Here is a 20,999-nt window from a genome sequence, read left to right on the forward strand (position 1 = left end):
GATAATGTCTGGCCACTCAGTGATCCCAGACAGTATTTAAACAGAAATCTCCAGCGCACACTGATTTGGGCTTCTGTATGGGATACAATGGGGAAGATTTACGGGATCACCAGTGCTGGAAAGTTGCTTCATACAGCCATGTCTCTGGAGACTGGGGAGCTTGCTTAAAGCTTTCCCAGACTGAAGTCTTTGTCCTGGATGGAGAACTTGAAAATCTAGCTCTTCCACTGGTGCCAAATGTTCTGACAAATACTGAAGGAATAAAAGGTCTGAAATGAAAGCGGGTAAGGCATACTGGAAACTCAAGAGAAGTGTGTGTGTGTACTTGTGCATGACAAGTGAGTGTATTTGTGCACGACAACATGAGTGTATGTCTGTGTGCACATGTGCATGAACATGAGTGTGTCTCTTTCTTTGTGTGTCTCTTTCTTTGTGTGCATTTGTGTTTCTGTGTGCATGTGTGTGCACATGTGTATGCGTGTGTCTGAGTGCACGCCAACAGTGCTCATTGCTGTATCTTTAGTACTTGGAGCAGCACCTGCTGTATAGGAAGTCATGAATGATAGTCTAGATATGAATAGTTGGGACTCTATGTCTATTTTATGACACTCTGTCAGAAAATGTCATGAATGGAACAACCTGAGAAGAGGGGAGAGATGAATAAAGAACAAGTTTCTAATCTGCTAATGCTGGGCTTGTGGGTGGCCAGGGAGTTGAGCTAGAAAACCCACTGCAAGAGGAAATGAGAACCATGGAGAGACACTCCAGTCTTCTCTCAGTGCTTTAAGCGGCCCATGGGCTGTATTGTATCTACAGGAGGCCTTGGAGAAACTTGCTTTTCTTTCAAGTTTTCCCTTGGCTTCTAGGGTTTCTACTGCCACCTTTGAATCTGTTGGGTAGTATTGGGGACATGACACTGGCCTCTGTGGAGGACAGTGTGATAGATCTAACTCCTTGGCCCTTGCATGTCACTTCCTCCTGGACCCAGCCTCCTCATGCGTGAGGCGGAAGTATTACTTTCTTCTTCCCATGCAAGGTTGGGGTGAAGACAGAATGGTCCTGATGGTGAGAACGTTCAGACGTTACAAACCCTCTGTGTGTGCGTTTAGAGGATAGGCTTGCCTCTATTCAGATTAGCCTGACAGCTTTGACCTGGAGCAGTACCCTGCTCTTGATCAGGACAGGATCTATTTCCCCACCCTCCGCCACCACACAACTCTATACAGGCTGAAGCAACACCTGGGTGGAATGTATCCTGAATCTCTCTGAGGAAGACTGGTAAACATGCACATCAATAGTTTAGACTTGTATACCGTCTTGCCTCTCATGCTGAAGTGATGACTAGTCAGCCATAGTCCCATTGGGCTGCTTTGAAAATTACCAGAGAGCCTGATTTTCATAGCTTGGGCATTAGAATTTTCGGCTAGCTCCCTCGACGACTTGGCTCCATGGTCAGGCATGAGAACTATCAGAAGAGACTCCTTGGAATCTGCTGCTACTCAGTTGGGTCCAGGGAGGAGCAGCAACATCACCATCTGAGAGCTTGTTAGCTCTGCAGGTGTTCTAGTCTCTGTCCAGCTGGTAACCCACTGTCTTTTTAGCTGCATCCCAGAAGCTGGAGAGTGAGACAAACATAGCTGCTCTCAGAAGCACTGCCAAGGGAGCAGGCTCTCCTCTGGGAAGTCCTTAGCAAGGTCTAACTCTTGCATGCTCTTGTTCTCCCTGGAGGGACGGTGATAAGCACCCAGAGCCAGGTAACCGCAGAGGTCAGCTTGCTTCCTGTGTCTACGGAGGGAACAGCTGGTTTTTACTGGAGGGTTAGCAGCTGGGCTCTTCTGCATGACGAGAGCCACATTGGGCCAGCAGCTCAGAATCTCAAGTGTGCTTGATTCAGTCAGTCCTCTGTGTTCTGATACAAACAGCCTGCCCAGCAAGAGACAGAGCTTCAGATTCTATGAACAAGAGAAGAAATCCAGTGCTGGGCTTGGTGGTGGATGGTTGTTACCCCAACTACTTGGGAGGCTGAGGCAGAAGGACGGCGTTTTCAAGTTCAAAATAGTTCAAAAATGGAGAATGAGTTCAAAGACAGCCTGGTTAGCTCAATGAGATCCAATCTCCAAATAAAATAAACAGAGGGCCTAGCATATAGCTGTGTGTAGACTACTTGTTTAGCATGCATGAGGCCCTAGAGCCAATTCCCAGTATTTCAAAGAGGGAAAAGACAAGGAGAAGGAAGAGGAGGAGGAGGAGGAGGAGGGGGAGAAGGAGGAGGAGGGGGAGGGACAGGGGGAGGAGGGGGGAGGAGGGGGGGAGGGGAAGGAGGAGGAGGAAGAGATTGCTGAAGCAAAAAAAGGGGGGGAGGGGAGCTGGTCTTTGTGGGTTCTTTTCTCCAACCCTTTATCACCCTTCCCACCCCCCATTTCACAGTATCACTAGATAGAGAAAGAATAATGAGAGAGAGAGAACCCCTGAATCAATTTTTTTTCCTCTAAGCATAACTACTAACAAGCAGCAATCAACCCCCCTGAATGACGAACAACCACCAATCCTGCCTATTGGGGCTCTAGCATTTATATACCCTCTGAAATATTCCCAGAATTCCAAACATCATACAATCACAGAAACTATCTGTAGCTGGCAAAACCATGTCTCTGCTAGAATAGTCATAGTCAGTCACTGTGTACAATCTGAAGCAGCCCCACACCCCCACACCTGAGATTAAAACACAAAAACATATTTATAATGTTCCTGTGTTTAAAAAAACTGCAGAGTTGTTACTACAAGAAAGATTCTGAGGGAGGCTAGGGAGATAGCTCAGAGGTTAAGAGAATGCACTGTTCTCGCAGAGAATTGAGTTTGGGTTTCAGCATCTACATCCTGAGGTTCACAGTGTGTGTAACTCCAGCTCAAGGAATCAGACAGCCACACACACACACACACACACACACACACACACACACACACACCTTCTTAAGAAAGGGGCTGGAGTGATGGCTCAATGGTTAAATGCATTTACTGTTCCTACAGAGGGTCTGAGTCAATTCCCAGCACCCTCACAGCAGCTCGCAACCACCTATAACTCCACTTCTTGGGGTCTGATACCATCTCTGGCTTTCAAGGGCACTTCATGCTCATGGTGCAAATGAACATACAAAATACAAATAAATAAATCTTAATAAGGAAGGAGGAAGGAAAGAAAGAAGGAAAGAGAGAGAATGAAGGAAGAAAAGAAGGGAAGGGAAGGGAGGGAGGGAGGGAGGGAGGGAGGGAGGGAGGGAGGGAGGGAGGGAGGGAGGGAGGGAGGGAGGGAGGGAAAACAGGCAGGCAAGCTAAGGGCAGGAGGAAGAAGCAAAGAGATGGGAGATGAGCAGGCCTGTGGATTAGAGAGTGCTTTTTCCTGGTCCATGAATTTTCCCTGGAAGGAGTGGGGTTTGAGATGCCCATGCAGCCACCTTCAGAAGAGGAACTCATACCCACACAGTTCTTCTCAGGAGAGTCTAGCTCCTCCCCAAACCCAAAGCCACACACAATTAGGTTAGAAAACCATCCAGCTGTCTATGAGAAGCTGTTGGATAATCAGGTGAGGGTCCAGTGACCGCATGCCCTCTTTATATTAGGGAACACTAATAGTCCAGCCCAGCTGTCATGACCTGTAAGCACACACGTCTGATTTTTGTAAAGATAGGGATTGTTCTGAACTGAATGCAGGCTAGTGCTGGCAACAGAAAGAGACCTTTGAATATAGTAGGTGCTCAAAAATGCCAGCTAGGGATAGGGTTTATCCAGAGTGCTGAGGGGGACCTAGGAAGGACATAAGTCAGATAAGATTGTGGGTTCTGAGGGCTCCTTTGTCTGATCTCAAAGCTCTCTAGAGACCTGAGTGGAAGCTTAGTCTCCTTGGGCTTTGTGTCAGTGAAGTGAGACAAGGAGGCCTGGCTATTTTTGAACAGTATGACTCCAAATGGGAGCCATGAAATGTTTTTCTGTGTACCAAGGCCCTGGTGATAGCCTTGTGAAGGCTAATGGCCTCTTCAACTCTCACATCTTGAACAAAAGATACTAGGTGTCCTCTACCCCAACCCTGCCCCAGAACTGGGCTAGATTTGGAGTTGTCTCCAACTGTGCAAATCTGGTAAGAGTTCCTATTGGCCCACAGCTCACCTATAGCCTAAATGCCCCAAGGTCTGCTAGGGCTACTGAAGCCAGCACCTTGTCTCAAGTCAAGGCACGTGCACTGGAAAGACTGAAAATAATCTCCCCTTCTTCCTGTTGGACACCACTGCGTGATTCGTTAGTCTTCCCTCTCCTCTAGCTCCCTCTCTCTGTTTCTCTCTGTGTCTGTCTTTTTCTCTCAGTCTCTCTCTGTCTCTGTCTCTTTCCAGTTCAGCCTCTCTCTGTCTCTGTCCAATTCTGTCTCTGTCTCCCTCTGTCTCTCTGTCTCTCTCATGCTTGCCACTGCAATTCTTGGTTCCCCCACAAGTTTTGCAAGTATGTGTGAACTGAAGTTCTCAGGGGCAAAACAGGTGAATCTATCTATGCTAGAAATTCTACAAAGTTCCGTTGACTGATATTTGGTGATTGGGAAGAGTTGGAATGTTTCAGGGCCCAAATTATCACAGTTAATCTTTAACCCCTTTCATAGCTATTTATGGCTAATTCTGTATTTGACATGACTGCTTGATGGCCCACACCCATGTTATGGGAGTGAAGGGGCTGCTGCAAGATTTTTCGTGACCTCCACACATGACACGGCTTTGTGCATGCACATGAATGTGTGTGCCACACAAATACATAGTAAATAAGTGTAGTGTTTTAAAAGTCCTTAAAAAGTAGTATACTTTTCATGCCTTTAATTCAGGTTGTAGAGGTATGTGGATATCTGAGTCTGAGGCCAGCCTAGTTTACAGAGCAAATTTCAGGACACTGAGGGCTATATAATAAGATCCTGTATTAACCAACAATAACCAAAGAAACAAAAACAATGACACCAGTAAAAAACAGAACACCAAATTTCTCTTGTCCCATAAAGCTTTTCTTAACTGTCTCATTACCTAGTCACTCACGAAGGCCACTTTGCATGTATGTGTCTTTTCATCAGGGCTAAAGGAAGCCAGAACAAACTTGAAAGGGCCACATAGTAGTGCGCTCTCTCTTCTCTTATAGCTTTATTCACACTAAGGGTCGTGGTATCCTCATGGCTGTGCAGGGCAATTTTAATTGTGCATTTCTTTTAATTATGGATTTATTTTATGTGCACAGTTTTTGCTTGCAGGTATGTTTGTGTACCACGTGCATGCAGAAGTCAGACAAGGGTGTTGGGTCCCTTGGAATTAGAATAGATGGCCTTGCACTGTCACATGGGTGTTGACAACAAAACTGGTTCCTCTGCAAAAGTGGCAAGAAGAGCCTGCCTCTTAGCCTTCTCTCCAGTCCCATAATTCTATATCATTATACCATGGACTCAACTCATTGTTCTCCCTCTCTACACGACCGCTTACTATTTGGATTAGAGCAGTGGTTCTCACCCTCCTAATGCCGAGACCCATTCGTACAGTTCCTCCTGTTGTGGTGACCCCACCCGTACAATTACTTTGTTGCTACTTCGTAACTGTCATTCAGTCTCCAAAGGGATTTTGAACTGCTGGTCAAGAACTGCTGGATTAGATGAATTGCCTGATGTCATACCTGATTGCCACATTATATGTGATGGACATGAAATCATTTTTCTCTTCATACCCTTTTCTAAAAAACAAAGACACCCTCCCTCCCAATAAAATAGCCATTCGCCAACCTTCTGTTGGGACCAAAAACTTCCTTTGGGCATTGGTACTACAAGCTAGGTAGAGGATGTAAAAAGAATATGGGTAGATTGCCAAGCCACCCTCCATGCAGAAAGGCTTTCTAGAAGTCAACTTCGAATTTTCTACCAAAGATTTTACGATCACATAATTGATATGTTCTAAGTTTCTGGGCACCTCTCCAGCCAGCTTCTGCAGCAACAAGAAAAAGAGCAGAGCTTTCTTGTCTAGCTAGCATTGGACCTGGCAACCCATCCTTCCAGCTCATGATCACTTCCTTCCAATTGCTTAATGGGCAGGTGATGGGAAACATCTAGGTAATCATCTCACCTCTCAACCCAGACTTTCCCTTAAACATCAAGACCTGGAGACATAGCTCAGATATACAGGGGTTGCTTAACGCGTGCAAGACCCTACGCTCCATCCACACCACTACCAATCAATCAATCAACAAATAAATAACTCCAAATGTGTTTGTGTGTGATGAGACAGAGAGAAAGAGAGAGAAAGAGAGAGAGAGAGAGAGAGAGAGAGAGAGAGAGAGAGAGAGAGAGAGAGAGAGAGAGAGAGAGAGAGATGTTCAAATGCAATATCCTACTCATGATAGGAAACAGACAACCCACATCCAAAGGTGATTAATTCTCTTTATTGGAGGAAAACAAGAAGTCACCAATCTCATTATCATTATGATAGAAATCGATATGTATACATGATTGTCAAGGCAGAGAATCATTTGCTACATAGACCCATGAACAATTTTGCAGTGCCGCAAACTTATGGGGGTTAAACTTCTTGCAGAGTTTACTACATGCATGGGATAAATGCACAGTTTCCCTTCTTTTACTTTTTTTTTTTTTACTTTATTTTTTTATTTTTTGGATAAGCATGTTTTTAATAATAATTTAAAAAAAACCCAAAAAACCAAAAACCAAAACCAAACCAATCGCAAGCCTGGTAATAATGAGTGGGCCAATCCTGGACTTGATGGAAACTGTTGGGAAAACATGCCCATCATTGGGAGAGAGCTGAATGGAGACAAATTATATCATGTATAAATAGCTACAGAAGCCAATTTAGACATTATTCCAATATTCTGGGCAGAATATACCTTTGGTGTCTTCTCACCCAAATGTGGGCTAAGATAAATGTTCTCTGAAACATGCAGCCCTGCTGCTGTAACACTGGACAGAGCCTTACGTTGCCCTGAAATGGCCAAGTGCCTGTCAAGAAGAGCTGCAGCTCCTGTAGTGTGGGACAAACATCCGAGATGATGTTCTAGTCCCTTCCTCACCACCACCCCCTCTTTTGTAGCCTCACTGCCAGCTCTGCCCCAGGGTGTTGTCTTCTAAAGTGCAGGGTTATTCAGGAGGGCCTCAGAATCATTGTCTATCCAAACTAAGATTTTTTTCCTATTGAGAAACAAGTTAACTAGTGTTTGGAACTTTTGAGTGATGTCTTTGACTAAAGCCTCAAAGATGTCTCTCATTTTCTGTTTTTCCCATCCATAAGGAAAATAAAATCACCTATAAGCAACACAGTTTGGTAAAACATCAGAGGACATAGTAATTATATGACAAATCCCCCCAGAGACAAAAAAGGTTAAGAATGGTCATGGAGACTGCGGAAGCAGCTTTAGTACAGGGGGCAGGATGTCAATGCAATAGTTCGTCCCTTTGGCTTAGAAAAATACAGACACAGAGAAGCCATTGCACAGTTTGCTTTGTCCACAAAACCAGACTTGGCAGCCACATGCTGAACTGAATATTTGGCTTCCAAATGCACAGCCTTTGGGTTTGCAGAAGTAGAACCCATAAAGCCACAAGCTGAGCTGCTCCCACTGGAGTTCACAGGGAAGTCTGCGCAGGGCGAAGGCCTCCCTGATGATTATGAAGATTCTGCTGGGAGAAGGCAGGCCAGGCTGTGGCCAGCATGCAGGGCTGTCTTCACAGTGGGGCTAGGTTCCTGTGCACACACCAGAGCTGCAGACAGACGTTCATGCATTGAGACCACCAAGAAGGGACCTGGTAGATGGGATGTGGCTTTTCCTCTTCTTCCTTGTCTTTTAGACTTGCCTACCTCCCAGAGTTGAAGATTTCAAACTAACTCTTCCGCACAGAAATGTTTGTGGAGTTTCCAGGAAGGAAGTTTGCCTTTCAAAATCTACTTTCCCAGCTTAGCTTGAAAAACAAAATTAAAAAAACCCCAACCAACCAAGCAAATCACTTCAAAACGTTCAATTCTGAAAACCAAAGGATTGGAATACCTTTTCTGCCTGCAGCCCCACCCTAGGACCAGGAAACCCCCTACAGAGCAGTGGAGTACATACAGATATATACATTGGTTTTTAATTTTGGAAACAAACTGAACAGTGTTTGGTCTGGAATGTGGTTAAGGGAAAGGGAAGTTGTCAGAGTGTGAGAAGGGATGGGCACTGGTTTTGGAGGACATGCAAGGGGGGCCCCACATCTCACTTGCTGGAAGTAAGTGGTTATGCAACCCTGGGGAAAGTGATTTCTGGTTATAAGACATGGAAGGGGCTGTCCTTCACCTATCTTCACTTTCATTCCTCATGGCCCAGAAAAACCCAGCACAGCATTTTCACAAACCCTTCAAGGCAGAGAGGTTCTGCCCCTAAGCTTCCTGCCTGCAGCCTGGAGTGTTGGCACCTGTTTGGTCTCCTCAGTGTGAAAAGTCAGCTTTGGTCACAGTTCTGAGTAGCCTAAAGCTCTAAAATCCATAGTCATTTCCACTGGGTGGGCTTTTCCTGCTCTTTTTTATTTTGTTTTGTTTTTTTGTTTTTTGAGGCAGGGTCCTGTTCTTTAGACATGTTTAAACATGCTAAAAATCATCAAACCCAGGAACTCTGACCATATCAAGTTTTGCATCCTATAGGAGGGGGGTCAAAACTCTTGAGAGGACCAATTGGTTTCATCTCCTGTGTCCATGTTGTACTTGGCCTGTGGTGTAAAGGCCAATTCTCTCTGCCATCGACAAGCTATCCAGTACTGAAGTATAGAAACAAAAAGCATAAATAGGTAAATAGAGTCTGGGATTCACTGAGCCAACTCCTGTGTTTCCAGATACCACACTTAGGGATACCTAAAGAGAGGTAGTGTCTCTAGACTACCAGTTGGTGTGCAAGTGGAGGTGGCTATTTTTTTTTTTTAAAAGGAGGAATCTTCATTGATATCTGTCACAATCAAAGTGGTACGGCTGGAGACTCAAGGTAGTGTTGAGAAGTGACCCAGAATCAAGGTGGAGGGCAGGAATCCATACCTTCTGGTTTGTCGAAATACCTTCTCCATAGTCCTTTTCTTTCACACAGAAATATGAATGTCAGCTGATCTTTTGGCGTCAGAGCCTCTTTTGGGTTAGAGGCAGTGGGAAGGGGTAAAACCTTGCTGGGGCTTGTTACAAAGGCTACCTACAACACTGGGATTGTTATCTCAGTCACTCTAGTCTCCATGCCCTCAGGGATTCTGTGGCATTCCCTGCCCCTCTAGCCTCCCACTGCCTCTGTCACTTCCTAACCCCAACATGAAGCTCCAAACTCTAGGGATCCCTTGCTTTAGAATGAGAAGCTGTTGGCTCTGTGGAGACGTAGTGAGAGCGTCCACTCACGGTTGGTCTTGGATGAGTATTAGCTGCTCTTTCTGCCTCAAGTATAGGTAAAGGGCAGGACCTTGGGGGGAGGACAGGCAGGAAGCAGAGGGAGAGACTCTCCTGGAAGTATTTCAATATTTCATAACCAAGTAAGGATATGCATGCCCACTTGCCTAGCAAATGTGAAAAGGCAATATAATGGAGGTGTGGGGAGAGACTGGTGTTAGCAACCCAGTCTGAGAGGGGGGCCTGTATGGCCACACGGTGCTGCCAAGCACACTGGTATGTTCATTCATTACACTGGTCCTGCACTTCTCCGCTTACGTCTCCAGACTCTGAGAAGAGTGGGGGAGCTAAGACTTTGTCACCCCCACTTCCAGGTCTTAAGACTAAGTCCATTCTGTGTTCTCATATATTATTTTATAATACTATCAAGTGGAAGCGAAACTTTAGCTTTCGACCACGATGACTCTTAGAAGACTCTTTCCAGTGGCATTTATTTTCACCCTTCTTGAAACAGTAGGAAATGATGTCATGCACGGGCTTCCTGACAGCATGTTCAATCTTGCCTACTACTGGGCTGGCACTGGCCATCACTGCCTTATACAAGTACATGGAGACCTGATGTGTCAAGGTTGAACCAAGCATGGTTGATTGCAAGGTACCTGTACTAGGGCTTTCTCTTTACCTGGTCTGTATTTATTTGATACACATGAGAACAGGGTATACCAGATGTCTGAGTTTGAAATCGCTCTTATATATCTTGTACAGTGTCCTTTGCAGAGTTGCCTGTCTAGTGACAGTGTGTGTGTGTGTGTGTGTGTGTGTGTGTGTGTGTGTGTATGTACACGCATGGGAGAGGGCTGGGAGCAAAGTGTAGGGGTGACAAGAATGACTTACTCGTCCAGCAGGAATTTCTATGGCTGGCAAGTACATAAAAAGGGCATGAGGACAACAGCCTGAGATGACAGCCCCTGAGTCATGAGGGAGACCTGTCACAGTCCATCTTGGCAGGCTACAGTTGACTGCAGATGAGGCTCAGGCTTTAGACAGACATGAGAGCTGAAGGGAACCGTTGGCAAAACTGCCTTTGAACGACCTGCCTTGCTCTCCAAGAGCCTCCGTGGAGAATGTTTGCCCTGGACTATGCTTGGGCCTGCTCTTCCTCCATATCTACCCTCTGTGCATGTGGGTCAATGAGATGGACATTCCTGACTTTAGCCTTCAAGTTCCACTTCCTGGAAAATCCTTCAGTCCCTGTTAAACCAGGATGCACAATAGCCTGACTACCACAGGTCCCGTCAGTTTTAGATTCCTCCGATGTAAGGGAAGGCTTGTGCACCAACCAGCTGGATCTTGCTGAGTTAGCCATCTCTGGGATGGGCAGTATTCTGCTCATTTGATGCGATTTTCCTTTCCACCTAAAATAAAAGGTTTCTTCTTCAAGGTCATTTCTGTCCCCTCTCTCGGGTAATGCTCATGAGAGAACAGGGTAAAAATGTTGGGGAGAAAGTGTGTGGTATAGGCCATTTGAAGGGTACTATTAGAAATGAATTTTAAAAAATTAAAATAGATAAAGAGATTCGTTTTAAAAGTGCATAGCTGAGAACAGAGTTTCATCTATCATCCCCCATGAGAATTGAGGGCTGCGTGTGGTTCATTTAAAAAACAAGATGGCAGTCCGTCCGTCCCTTCTTCAAGGGAGGCTCCTAACTCTTGGCACTGTGGGGAATCCCGTTCCCGGAGTGCGGTTCACCTGTAATGTGGAGCCTGAAGTTCAGAGTGGAGGAAACAAGCTTCTATCTTCTGTGGTTGGTAAGCAGTTCTCAGGGGAAGCTGCCTGTACGGTTTCTGCTGGTTCCCTGCCAAAAGCCACCCTGCGAGAAGCCAGCCCGGCACAGCTGTTGGGGTGACCTCTGGAAGAAGGGACTGGGAGCAATGGAACACAAGTAACAAGTGCACTCTTAGAAGTGGACACAGATTCTTGATCCTCTTAGAATTCGTAAAAAATACCCTTTAACCCTTCTGGGAGGGGAAAAAAATCTCTTAAAGGTTAACGTAAAACTAATATTAAAGAGCAAATGATAGAGGTCATGTAACTAACAGAGATCAAAAGGACACATCTCAAAAGAAAAAAAATAATTCCTAATGCACAACATGTACCAATATTTAAATAATCCAGTTGAAACCTTGATTTTTTTTTCCATGAAAAAAATACACCCTAGACGGCTGCCTACACTGAGAGAGCGGAAGTGGTGGAGTTGGGGGAGGGGAGCAAGAAGGTCCATTCAGTTAGAGCTTTGCAAGATTCTTATATACAGCACCAGATCCCGTGACGCCAGCTCCCCTTGAGTCAGTCAGTACAGTTTGTGAGAAATGAACACATCAGAATTGCAGTATAAAATATGGCCATAAAAAACCTTCTATCTTCCAGTCCTATGCAGGTGCACCATGCAGGGTGGGTGGGGTTTCTGATGCAGGAGCTGCTCCGGCCAGGGGCTTCTCCTTCCCCGGCCCTGCCCCCTGGGTTCCACCTCCAGAGCCGGGTCACTTGCTTCCAGTGTGCCCTGTTGTCACAGTGGTGGGCCTGGGTCTCCTCTCAGCTCCGACTCCTGCGACCCCCGACGAAGAAGAAAGGAAACTACAGAGCGTGGAAGGTGCCAGACCTGCCAGGGACAGCAGATGAGAATTAAATTCACACTCCCCTTCCCAGAAAGAGGCTCAAATGTGCTGGGCTCTAGGGATGAAACTTATATTTAATTGCTAGGCGGGCCCTCTACCCTCCACCCCTGAGCTATACAGCCACATGCTGAACTTTCGTTATCTTATTATAGGAAAATCTCTACCATGTGTTGAATTGTTGTATTCTCTGGTCCAACTTTTGGGTCCTTTTTTCTTTATAATTGCTTCATATTTGAAGATGATGTAGCATGTCCATCATGCCACATGATATCGGAGGTCCCATTTTCTATATACTCTTTGCTATACACTAGGATAGCATACCACTATCTATATACTAGGCACTAAGATGGGTGTGGATTATATAGCATCATTATTAGATTGTTCATTTCTTTAATTTTTTCATTATTTTAATTTATGTATATATGTGTCATGCTTATGAGTGTGTAGGGGACACATATGTGTACATGTATGTACAGGCCAGAGGTTAATCTCAGATAGAGATCTTCAGCCACTCTCACGTTGTTTTTGAGACAATAAGTTGGTTAGGCTGGCCAGCAAGCCCTAGGACCTGCTTGTCTCCACTCCCCGTGCTGGGTAGCCACTCACTGTTTTACATGGTTCTCAGATCAGTGTATGATAGTGGATGACAAAGCACTCAATCAGCTGAGAACAACAGATCATTTCTTACACAGCTCTATGAAGTAGTCAATTTTAGAATGAAAAAAAAAAAAGTCTGTTCTGCCTTCCGGTCCAAATTCATATTCCAGGAAGCGTTTTGTATCACAGGTCTCTGAAATGAGGACGTTCATGACTTCTATAAAGTCTCCTCAGGCTCACGCTAGACAGTTTGGGCCTGTAGTTGTGTGGCAAGTAGATCATGAATACTACATTCACCAGAGGATGAGTCCACCAATGAATTCAAAATCGAGCTGCCTTGTGGCATGTGGGCCTAGCTTAGGGAAGAAGGTCATCAAAGGACATACCATTCTCCTGGATCTCTGCCCTGCTCTTTCCTGGCTGCCACGAGGCAACTCTGGACAGCAAGTACTGAAACTGTGAGCCGATGGCTCACTTTTCTCCTGTAAGATGTCTCTCGGGGGTTTTGTCAGGCTAACAGAAGACTGACTCACAAAGCCACTGTATTGTACATCAGCTATTGTACAGCTTTGGACGGCATACCACTTTGTATACTTGGACATTGAGAGAACCATAAAATAAAGTATTAAAATAAAAGTCACTGTGGATGCCATTGTATGAACCCTTAAAGACATGACTAGTCAGCTGTGGCATCTCTTTTGGCCAAGGGTGATGACAAAGGTCTGGGCTAACAAGTGTAAGTGGTCTAGAGGTGTGCAATGTGTCAGAGAAGCTCTTGGTGATGCCTTGAAAAATTTAAGAACTGTGTATGAGTTAAGAATGGATAACAAGATTTGAATAGCCCCTTATGGGGGGAGGGTGAGAAAGAGGAGGAGGGGGAGGGGGAGGAGGAATAAGAGGATGGGGATCAAACCCTGACCCTTCTTAATTTTGTTTCATACTAGGTAAATGCTCTACCACCAAGTGACATCCTAAGTTTACATTTCTGAGATGTGTAGCCCAGGCTGGCCTTGAACTTGGAATCTGTCACCTTCAGAGTGTTGGGATTACTGTGTTTTGCTACTTTATTCAGCCATGGGCTCTTCAGCAAAGAAGGGAAGGAGCCCTTTCACTAAGCCAAATAGGAAGGTGTATGGTACCCAATGGTTGGGTTGGGAGCGGAGGTGGGGGTGGGGGCTGATGGGAACCTTCAAGGCAATGGTTTTGAAGTCGAGAAGAATCACCAACATGATCTAGTGGGAGATGAAGATGGGGAGTGGAGAGAATTACAAGAGTCTTCTAGGATGTCAGATCCTTTGCAACGTTGAAGGGTGATACAAAAGCATCCCTATTGCTTTTATTGGAAAGCCACTTTGGTGCACATAGATAAGTTCAAATACCCATCATTCTCATAAAACAATAATAACAATAACAAAATGCAGACTGTGGAAATCAGTGCAACCAGGCCATGAGGACTCTACCATATTCTCCAGTCCAAACCACGCAGTCCAGAGCATGACTGAGCGATGAGGCAAATCAGAGGAAGGAGACAAACCAAGAAGTGCCCTGGCCTTATCTTTGGTTGTGTGTTTCTTGTGCCATGGATTTCTTATCTACAAATGGGAATGAGATGACCTAGTGTAGTAACTGAATGTTGATGGTCTTCTAAGGGAGACTTGGGTAGATGGGTTAGATGTGTTAGAATTGTGGCGTGCCAAACCGTCTGTGCTCAGCTCTCTCTTGCCCAACCCGGACTCATCTCAAAAGCCCGCTGAAGAACGGCGGTTTTGCTACATACGCACAATCTTTTTGGCTGGCCAAACTGAGGTTGCTTGAGACACTTGCATTTGAACTGTCCAGGCTGCTGCCAAGCTGGAGCCTCCGCATATGTCTCACGACTGCCGTGGCGTTAAACGCTTGCTGAAATGTAGGGAGAAGGTCAAAAAGGAGGAGAGGGGGAGGAGAGCAAATTATTTCAGCTAGCTGGAAAACATGCCAATATTGCTTGCTTTCACTTATCCAGAAACCAGAAGTAAAGCAAAGTACCTCAGACACTTTAGAAAGAAAATTTCTGTCATTCTTTTCAAATGTGCATAATGTATTTAAATCTTTCACCCATCAAAATACATTTTGGAGGTTAAAAATTCACTTGCTTCTGGCATAAACTTTTGGAACAACTTCACAACAATATTCTAAGTAATTTGCACAAAGGGACTTTTAGAATCAAAACCATATATAATACTATATCATAATATGTGATATTTAAAAGTAGAGTCTATTTTTCTGTAATTGGTACCTTGTTTTTGTTTGTTTGTTTGTTTGTTTGTGTTGAAACAGGGTTTCTTTGTGTATCCCTGGCTGTCCTAGAACTTGCTCTGTAGACCAGGCTGGCCTCGAACTCACAGAGATCTGTCTGCTTCTGCCTCCCAAGTGCTGGGATTAAAAGTGTGCCCCACCACTATCCAGTGGTGCCTTCTCTTCTTTTCATTTTTGGCAGTACTAGGGCCTGAGTTTAGAGCTGTGCATATGCTAAGCAAATATTCTACCAACTTTCTTTTTACTTTTGAATTATGTGATGCTTTTATTAAGCTGCCCAGGTTGGCCTTGAATTTGTAATCCTCCTGCCTCAGCTTCCTGAGTACCTGGAACTACAGGCATGCATCACCAGGGCTGACTCTATAGTTGATGCTATATATAATTGCCCTAAGTAATGGCATTACTTCTGGCAAGAAAGTAAATTAAGGGACTTTTATTTTATTTTTTTCTTTTTGAATCAGTGTCTCATTGTTCAGTTCTAGCTGACCTGGAATTTACTATGTAGACCAGGCTGGCCAAACTCACAGAGATCAGCCTTTCTCTCTTCCCTGAGTGCTGGGTTTAAAGGTGTGTACTATTGTGCTTGGCTCAATAGAACTAATTTTGTTTCTGCTGGTGCTCACAGCAAGCCAGCTAGCTTTTAATTACTGATGCTGATTAGAATACAAAATTTAGGCAATCAGTAAATGATCCTGAAATTTTGATGGTTTAAATTCACCTTTAAAAAAAAACTATGAAATATTGATGAGCTCAGCCCTGGTTTTGTGTGTCCTTTTCTTTATCACTTTACTAAATGGTGATTATTCCAGGTCCCAGCAAAATTAAGGAGATAGGAGAACTGTGCTGCTTAAGGGATAACAAACAAGTAAGATCCCATACAGTTGCTCTCTTTGAGTCACTGATGGGAAACACTTTACCCTTCCTACACTGTGATATTCTATCTGTGTCTTAATCAAGAATCACTTAAATTTAGGGTGCCAGAGAGATGGCTCAGTGGTTAGGAGTACCTGCATGGTAGCTCACAACTGTTGATGCATAGACATACATGCAGGCAAAACACCCACACATATACAACAAAATAATAATAAAAAAATGTTTAGAAGAATAAGTTAAAATTAGCAAAACTCATCAAGTAATGTCCTGGGGATTTCCATCCCCCACCCGGCCCCCCATGAGTCCCTTAGAAATACAACATGCACACATTGGAGAATCACTTTCTCCAGAGTGATTTAAACTCCCTGAGAATTTGGCAAACATGAAGTAGGCACACCAAGGACTTACTCTCCATTTGCTCTTTGCAAAATTCTTCCGGATCTGGGCACTGACAGATTCGTGAATGTTTTTGCTAAGGGCTGTGTCACCAGCAATCCTGAAAAACAGGCAAAGAGACTTTTTCAAAGAGGCTTCTTAGGCTTGGCCACAGAGTCCCACAATGCTTTCTCTGGAAGCTTCATGCCACCTCCAGGGAAGTTGAGGCTGATGGAGGGCTGCTGGCTGCTGCCCTTCTAGGCTGTTTAGATGAATTGTCCTTAAGCCCATGCATGTCCAAAGCCCAAGTCCTATAGTGCCTTCTGCCTTCTACGACCTTTCCAGGATTCTGAAATGCCCTACTGGTCCCTCCCTACCTGTCTCATGGTTTTCCTCTTTGAGCTGTGTCCCTGCAACATTAAACTCCATGACAGGTTGGGAACCTGAGTTCACGTTCCTTGGGTTCACTCTTCCCTCCTTACCAGCATTAGTCTTTGAGGGCTTCTTCTCTCAGCTCTGACATTTGCACCTTAGCTGGGCCTGGCTTCCAGTGTCCTTGTAGGCAAGGCCACACACACACTGCCACCTCCAGTAACATTAGCTCAGCTTGGCCCATGTTGTAGAAAGTTCCATGCCCACTCTATTCATGGTCATAGGTGGTCTTCATAGAGCTCTTGGTTAGTTCCAAGCTTTCTCCTCAGCTCCCTCCCACCTTTCTTCACCTTGCATCTCATTGCTTACAATTTCCTGCAGAGGTGACAGGAATTCTCTAATGTCACACACAACACAGACCATCCTTCACCACATGACCCTTCTCTCACGCCAATACTGTCTTCTATACCCGTGAGTTGATTTTTTTCCCTCTAAGTCATGGAAAACTTCCTTTGGCTCTAAGCCTAAACTTGACCCTTTTATTTTTCTTCCTAAACTATCCTATTCTTTGATGTCAATGAAAGAAATTATTGGATCTTGAGAAAGTTGCAAGGCGGACTTCAGAATCCTGAACCGCTCTTGCCCACCAGATAGTACCTGCCATAGGAGAAAACGTTTTACACGCCCCCTCCCCAGGTCTGGACTGCCCTGGACTGCCTTGGACTTAAAACAGGTCCGCCACTGCAGAATGCCATTGCCAATGGTCATAAGACATGAAAGGAATAAGCTCTGGGGTTGCTGAGACCAAGCCTCATCCTGCCCAGCCTTTCTTTCCTTCTAGTACTGTTTGTAGTCCAGAAACTTGACTGAGTCTGTGCCAGGCTAATATCCCAGCTCAAAGCAGCCTCCTCCTGCATCCCTACATGTATCTCCCCTCTCTTCCCAGAAGGGCTCAAAGGATGCTCGGGGATGAACTGAAATGAACCAAGTTTCTACTTTGAGCACCTCCCAGTTGCCTCCGTTCGCCAGGCACACATCAGCGAAACAGAAACAGCATCTGTGAGCGAGCAAATGCAAAAGGCAAGTGGCAGGCTCTGTGTCCTCAAGGCTTCTTAACAAAGCTTTCATTCTTTTAGAGCCCCAGTGCATCGTGTGTGTGTGTGTGTGTGTGTGTGTGTGTGTGTGTGTGTGTGTGTGTGTGTGCGCGCGCGCGCGTGCACATGCGTGTATGTGGAGGCCAGAGGTTAACCTTGAGTAGAATTCCTCAGGAGCTTTTTGTTTTTGGTTTTGTTTTCTTGAAAGACAAGGTCTCTTACTTGGTTCTTGGGCTTATCAATTAGGGTGCACAGGCTGGCCACCAAGCCCCAGAGATGTCCCTGTCTCTCTCTGCAGCAGTGAGATTTCAGGCATATACCACTATGGCTGGCAGGTCCTCGAGCTTGAGCAAGAAGCACTTGATAAGCTGAGATATTTCCATCCGCATCCTCCTGTACTACTTTTAACAGTTCTGGTCTCAGAAAGTGATGTAAATTCCAACAAACCAGTGGCCATCTCTTTCTTGGAAACAACTGGGCCAAAATGATAGGAGCTATGCTGAGTACTGCTGCCGGCCAGAGCTGGTTCCAAACAAACGGCTTGGGGAAGTGTGGACCGGAGTGACTCAAAGACTTGACTGCTGCATACTTGTCAGTAGCCTGGTCCCCAAGTCCCTGAGCCCTGGCCTGCTGCCTGTGCACTGTTTCTCATGCCTCCTGGGTGGGTCATCACAGGCCAAGATATAAGGACAATGCTAACTCTGAGCTGTTTAAGGGCTTTTTTCCCCCTCACTTTCCACAGTCTCCAGCTGTGCTGTGTATGGGTCAGAATCTAGCTGACAGCAGGTGACTCAGTGGGCCTGTTAGGCAGTCTTCAGAGTGGCTGAAGTCCAAGTGTGCCATTTAATCTACTATATTTGACAAGGGGAAAGTTTCTCAGTGTTGGAGGATTCTTTAGGTCTTTAGGAGCTTGGTGGGGCTTCTCTTTTCTATGTTGGGCAAGAGGGAAGTACCTCTGTGTAACAGTAAGTCCTAACAAAAACTGCAGGGTTTAATGAATGTTCCAGTATTTCTCATTTATGTTAGCATGTTTCTCCATTTCTTATCCGACATTCCTAAGATTTCACTTCTGACTCTCTTCTATTTTGGAACCTATTGCTTTTCCATGATCATTTTATATTTCCATGATTATCTGATAATCTTTCAAGGCCAACAGTTTCCATATTCAGCTTCAAATCAGGGCCTACTATTTATAAGCAGTTAAATCCTATTTGTTCATACCACTCATTGGTATTAGGCAAGCTAACTCCTCCATAGCTAGAACAATCACTTTGTGTGCCTGAGCATTGAGAATGTATACGGAAGCCAGAAACCAACGAGGCTGTCTTCTTTACTTTCTACCTTATTTTTTGAAATGTATCTCATTGGACCTGGGTCTTACCAACTCCACTAGACTAACTAGTCAGCGAGCTCTGGGCTGTATCTATCTTCACTTTCCTAGTGTTATAGGGTCATAGGCAGGTAAAGCCTTGACAGAGATGTGTCAAGTTTAAGGGACTGAACTTAGGTTCTCATACACGTGTGTGTGTGTGTGTATGTGTGTGTATGTGTGTGTGTGTGTGTATGTGTGTGTATGTGTGTGTGTATGTGTGTGTATGAGTATGTGTGTGTATGTGTGTGTATGTGTATGTGTGTGTATGTGTATGTGTATGTGTGTGTATGTGTGTGTATATGTGTGTGTATGTGTGTGTGTGTGTGTGTTTCAGACATGTTTCCTCTCTCTGGTTTTGCCAATTGGTCAAACTGGGCTTGGTGATATCTGGTGTACCCCCCAACCATAGTTTCTTGGATTACTTTCCAATTCCCATTGCCAAGCAGAGTTAATGTATTTGAGAGCTTACAGAGAGATGGAGTCTCAGTCAATGTTCAGGGATATGATGGTTAATTTTACATGTCAAGTTGGCTGGGATAGGGCACCCCAATATTTGAACATATGCTAATTTCTATGTTATGGTGAAAGTATTTCTTAGGTAATATTAGTAGACTTTGAATTAATTACATCACATGGGTGGGCCTTATCCATCAGTTGAAGGGATCAATTGGGGGCAAAAAGCAAGAGTGTCTGTCTTAAGATTCTAGTTTCCTGGGTCTCTCTGCAGAGTTTGGATTTCCTAGACCCCACAATTATACAGACAATTGTCTTAATTCCTTAAAATAAATATCCCTCGTGCTGATTGCCTTCATTTGCTTGCCAATTAAGCCAGACATAAACACTCAGGGCATTCTGACCTGGAAATGGGCCCCACACGTGCTGCTGTGAAACAGGGACTCACTCCTATCCTACCGTTTGCTACTTCCTGCACTCTGACCATCAGTGAACAGCTTGCATGTTCCTTATAAGGTACCCGCAGGAAAAAAGGTGAAACCCCAAATGGGAGTGGGCTTAGAAATATCTGGTAAGCGGCACGGACTAGCTTCCTCAAGGACTGCTTTAGCAAGAGCCCTGTTCTGTCTGGAGTGGCCTGTTGTGAGGTTTAGGAAAGCATATGTCCTTCCCAAGGGCTCTCCTCACCCTGGGTGGCTTGGACAAGAGGGAAGAACAAGCCTGGGATAACATGAAGCTCTGGGGTGAGGAGTGTGTCAGGAGCACCGCTTTGAGGGCACAGAGCTGGTAAGGCTCTACTGCAGGCAAACCTCCACCTCCCGCCAGCTCCCAGCTGGACACTCATTTGCCTTTGCCTGCCTGGGCAATTTTACCTTGTGGAGACAAGCACCACACAGATGCAGGCAGATGTGGGACTTGGGTGATGCCTGCATCAAATGCATGGGCTGTTATTTCCTGGGGTCTGCCTTCCTGAGAAGTTTAAGTATACCTTAAACATGGAAGAACTTGTCATGGGCCTTCTGATAAGGAGACCCTGGGTGGCACAGCTCCTGAACTTCTAAGGATGACTTTAAATCTTTGGCCCTAGCTTGACTTCTCTTCTGGGTGCCACACTTCTTCAGTGTGTAGCTACCCTGGCTCTACAAATCTCATCATGGCAGGCTCACCTTGCCCAAATCCGATTCATCTCATGTAAGCCATACTTTCCTACTTCCCACCCCAAGCCTCTCTCACTTAGTTTGGAGGTAGGTCTCTTGCCTACCACATTTGAAACCCTAGGTTAACTTTTCAGTAGCAGAAAATATAAATAGCAATAGCAGTAGTGGCAACATAAATAAAAAATCTCATTACTTCATTTAAACCCCATCAAGGCCATATTGCCAAAATGGCAAAGTTAAATTTTTTAGGACGCCAATAAAATAATAAGAGTTCATATAGGTCACAGATATGTTAGGTGCCAGGTGGTCTTGTCTGTTACATGTACTA

The 20,999-nt window shown here is 45.0% G+C and overlaps 1 protein-coding gene across 9 annotated transcripts in view; it reads right to left on the reverse strand.

Annotated features, from left to right (window-relative positions):
• Positions 1-6,422: 6,422 nt before the first annotated feature.
• The window catches only part of Camk1d (calcium/calmodulin-dependent protein kinase ID), a 421,404-nt gene continuing 406,827 nt past the window's right edge, over positions 6,423-20,999 (reverse strand). For 4 of the 9 annotated variants that reach the window (XM_006497471.4, XM_011238973.3, XM_006497469.4 and 1 more), the window contains 3 exons: positions 16,257-16,344; positions 14,462-14,579; positions 8,586-12,067 (listed from right to left, as the gene is read on the reverse strand). In XM_006497471.4, coding sequence (XP_006497534.1) covers positions 11,949-12,067; positions 14,462-14,579; positions 16,257-16,344 — 325 coding nt within the window. In that variant the 3' untranslated portion in view covers positions 8,586-11,948. Of the gene's footprint in view, positions 12,068-14,457; positions 14,580-16,256; positions 16,345-20,999 lie in introns of all 9 variants that reach the window. The other 5 variants (NM_001290374.1, NM_001290375.1, NM_177343.4 and 2 more) reach the window with 3 other exon arrangements.

Source organism: Mus musculus, chromosome 2 (assembly GCF_000001635.26).
Source record: "Mus musculus strain C57BL/6J chromosome 2, GRCm38.p6 C57BL/6J".
NCBI lineage: Eukaryota > Metazoa > Chordata > Mammalia > Rodentia > Muridae > Mus > Mus musculus.